The sequence below is a fragment of the Merops nubicus genome, unplaced genomic scaffold (genome assembly GCF_000691845.1).
Source record: "Merops nubicus isolate BGI_N331 unplaced genomic scaffold, ASM69184v1 scaffold14692, whole genome shotgun sequence".
NCBI classification, from domain to species: domain Eukaryota; kingdom Metazoa; phylum Chordata; class Aves; order Coraciiformes; family Meropidae; genus Merops; species Merops nubicus.
In genome coordinates, this window is record NW_008591663.1 from 2,809 (window position 1) to 4,730 (window position 1,922).

A 1,922-nucleotide genomic window follows, 5' to 3' on the forward strand; every position below is an offset into this window, starting at 1 on the left:
ATCATGGTTTTGAATGGCATTGCTAAGTTTGGTTTAAAAAATAATACTAAGTACAAGTGTTCCAAAGGTTAGGAGTATATGTACAGACCAAAGATCTCATCTTCACATAAATCCTCTACATCCCTCAGCTGAAGGCAGCTCAGAGTGTCAGCAGATATCAGTGTCCATGAACAAAATACTATTATCTTTATCCCATTCCCCTCTTCTCCCTGCCAAAATGAGCATTTACAGTATTCACAGTGAAACAGGAGGATGTAAACAATTTTCACCATTTCTCCAAATGACTTGCCCTTGGCTTGTCTAGACCACAAACAGCTTAGTAGTAAATAATGTTAGCTTGACCAAATCTGCCCTACTCTTTCTAACCTCCCTTTTCTCTGCCTTCATTTGATTCTTCTGCTTGGCATTGCTCAAAGTCTGTAGCCAGGCTCTCTAGGGCAGGAGCCATTTGGGTCTACTCCCAAGCAGGATCCTCTAGAAATACCAAAATACAGACCAAGAGCATCTAAATAATAATACTTTTCAAATACTGATATATTTATTGAGGGGACTCAAAAAGTATGCAAGTGTAACTAGTATCATTCTACATTACTGGAAAATGTGAAATCAAAATGTTTTGCTTTGTGCCATGCAGAAAGTCCTCAGTAGAATGAAAGTTCTGCTCCTTGTGCAGGTTGCTGAGGAAACTCTCCCTGGGCTAGCATTTAGCATTGGGGCTAACATCTTCCTAGACACTGCAACAATTTCCATGTTCTTCTCTGATCTCAAACTCGGTCCCTTATGAACACTTTCTTCCCAAAGTCAGTGTGCATCTTGTGATTTTTATTAGATAACACCTTCTGTCTCCAGAATTGTTATATGATTGCATTAAAGTCGCAGCCCCCAGTATGTGGTTGAGCCCCTTCCAAGCCTAGGTCAAGATTATTATAGTGCCCTTTGGTGTTTATCTTGCTGGGTTTCGCTGGCATCAGGTACCGAAGAGTCTTCCAAAATTTGGAATTCACAGGAAGAGATTTATCTTTTCTCCACTTCACAACCCTCTTTGATGGCAAGAGAGACAGTGATTCTGGCAAGAAACTGTCATCACTTACGGGCATATATTCAATGACTATGATTTTAGTTTTTCTTTCAACTAAGGCTTTGTGCAGTCCACTCTCAAGTTCGTATAGGGCTCTGTCAGAAACATAGTTCTGGCTCAGTATAATGATTAATCTTCGGCTTTTGTCAATGAAGGAATGGATATCATCAACAACTGCTGCAAATTGAAGATAAATGTGTTGTTAAACTCAATTGAAAGGACAGGCACTGAATCGACTTATCCTTTAACAATCACACGCGTACCAAAAACGTTGCCCTTATAAAGTGAGAGCATGTAAACATCCTGTCCCTGTGAAAAGATTAATATGCACTACAGATCAAGAGTCTGCAAAAATGAGCTGAGGTATGTCCAAAGCTTGTTCTCTGGAGCAGACAAAAACCCACATAATGTTTCCAGGAACCTAGATAGCTGTCTGTCAGTAGTCACAGATAGAAGGTGACAGTGAAATTTATTTTTCCTCCAACTAGACATCTCTGTACTCTTTAATAATAGATAACATTGGAGTGATTCCACAGAAAATCATCAACAGCAACCTCTCACTAAATATTGAGTAACCTTCAAGTTACTCCTTGCTTTACATCACCAACCATCCAAATCTATTGCCAGTAATCCAGGGTTGAGAAGATTAGTATGTGAGGACAGAATGATTCCAACTGTTTTAGATCCATGATTTCTTTCATGACAAGGGATGAATGTAATCAGATGGTGATACCCTTCCAACACCCATGTGCCAAACTGAATTTTCAGGCAAAATTTTCTGTGATTGCTTCAGCACCAGGTCTACAAAGAGCAAAGACCTAGAAAACATCTTTCTGGTAGGGAA

At 39.5% G+C, this 1,922-nt stretch overlaps 1 protein-coding gene across 1 annotated transcript in view; it reads right to left on the reverse strand.

The window, feature by feature from the left end:
- Positions 1-854: 854 nt before the first annotated feature.
- Positions 855-1,922, reverse strand: part of IL18R1 (interleukin 18 receptor 1) — a 15,931-nt gene continuing 14,863 nt past the window's right edge. The window contains exon 10 of the mRNA XM_008950342.1: positions 855-1,255. Within this exon, the coding sequence (XP_008948590.1) occupies positions 855-1,255 (401 nt within the window). The remainder of the gene's footprint in view (positions 1,256-1,922) is intronic.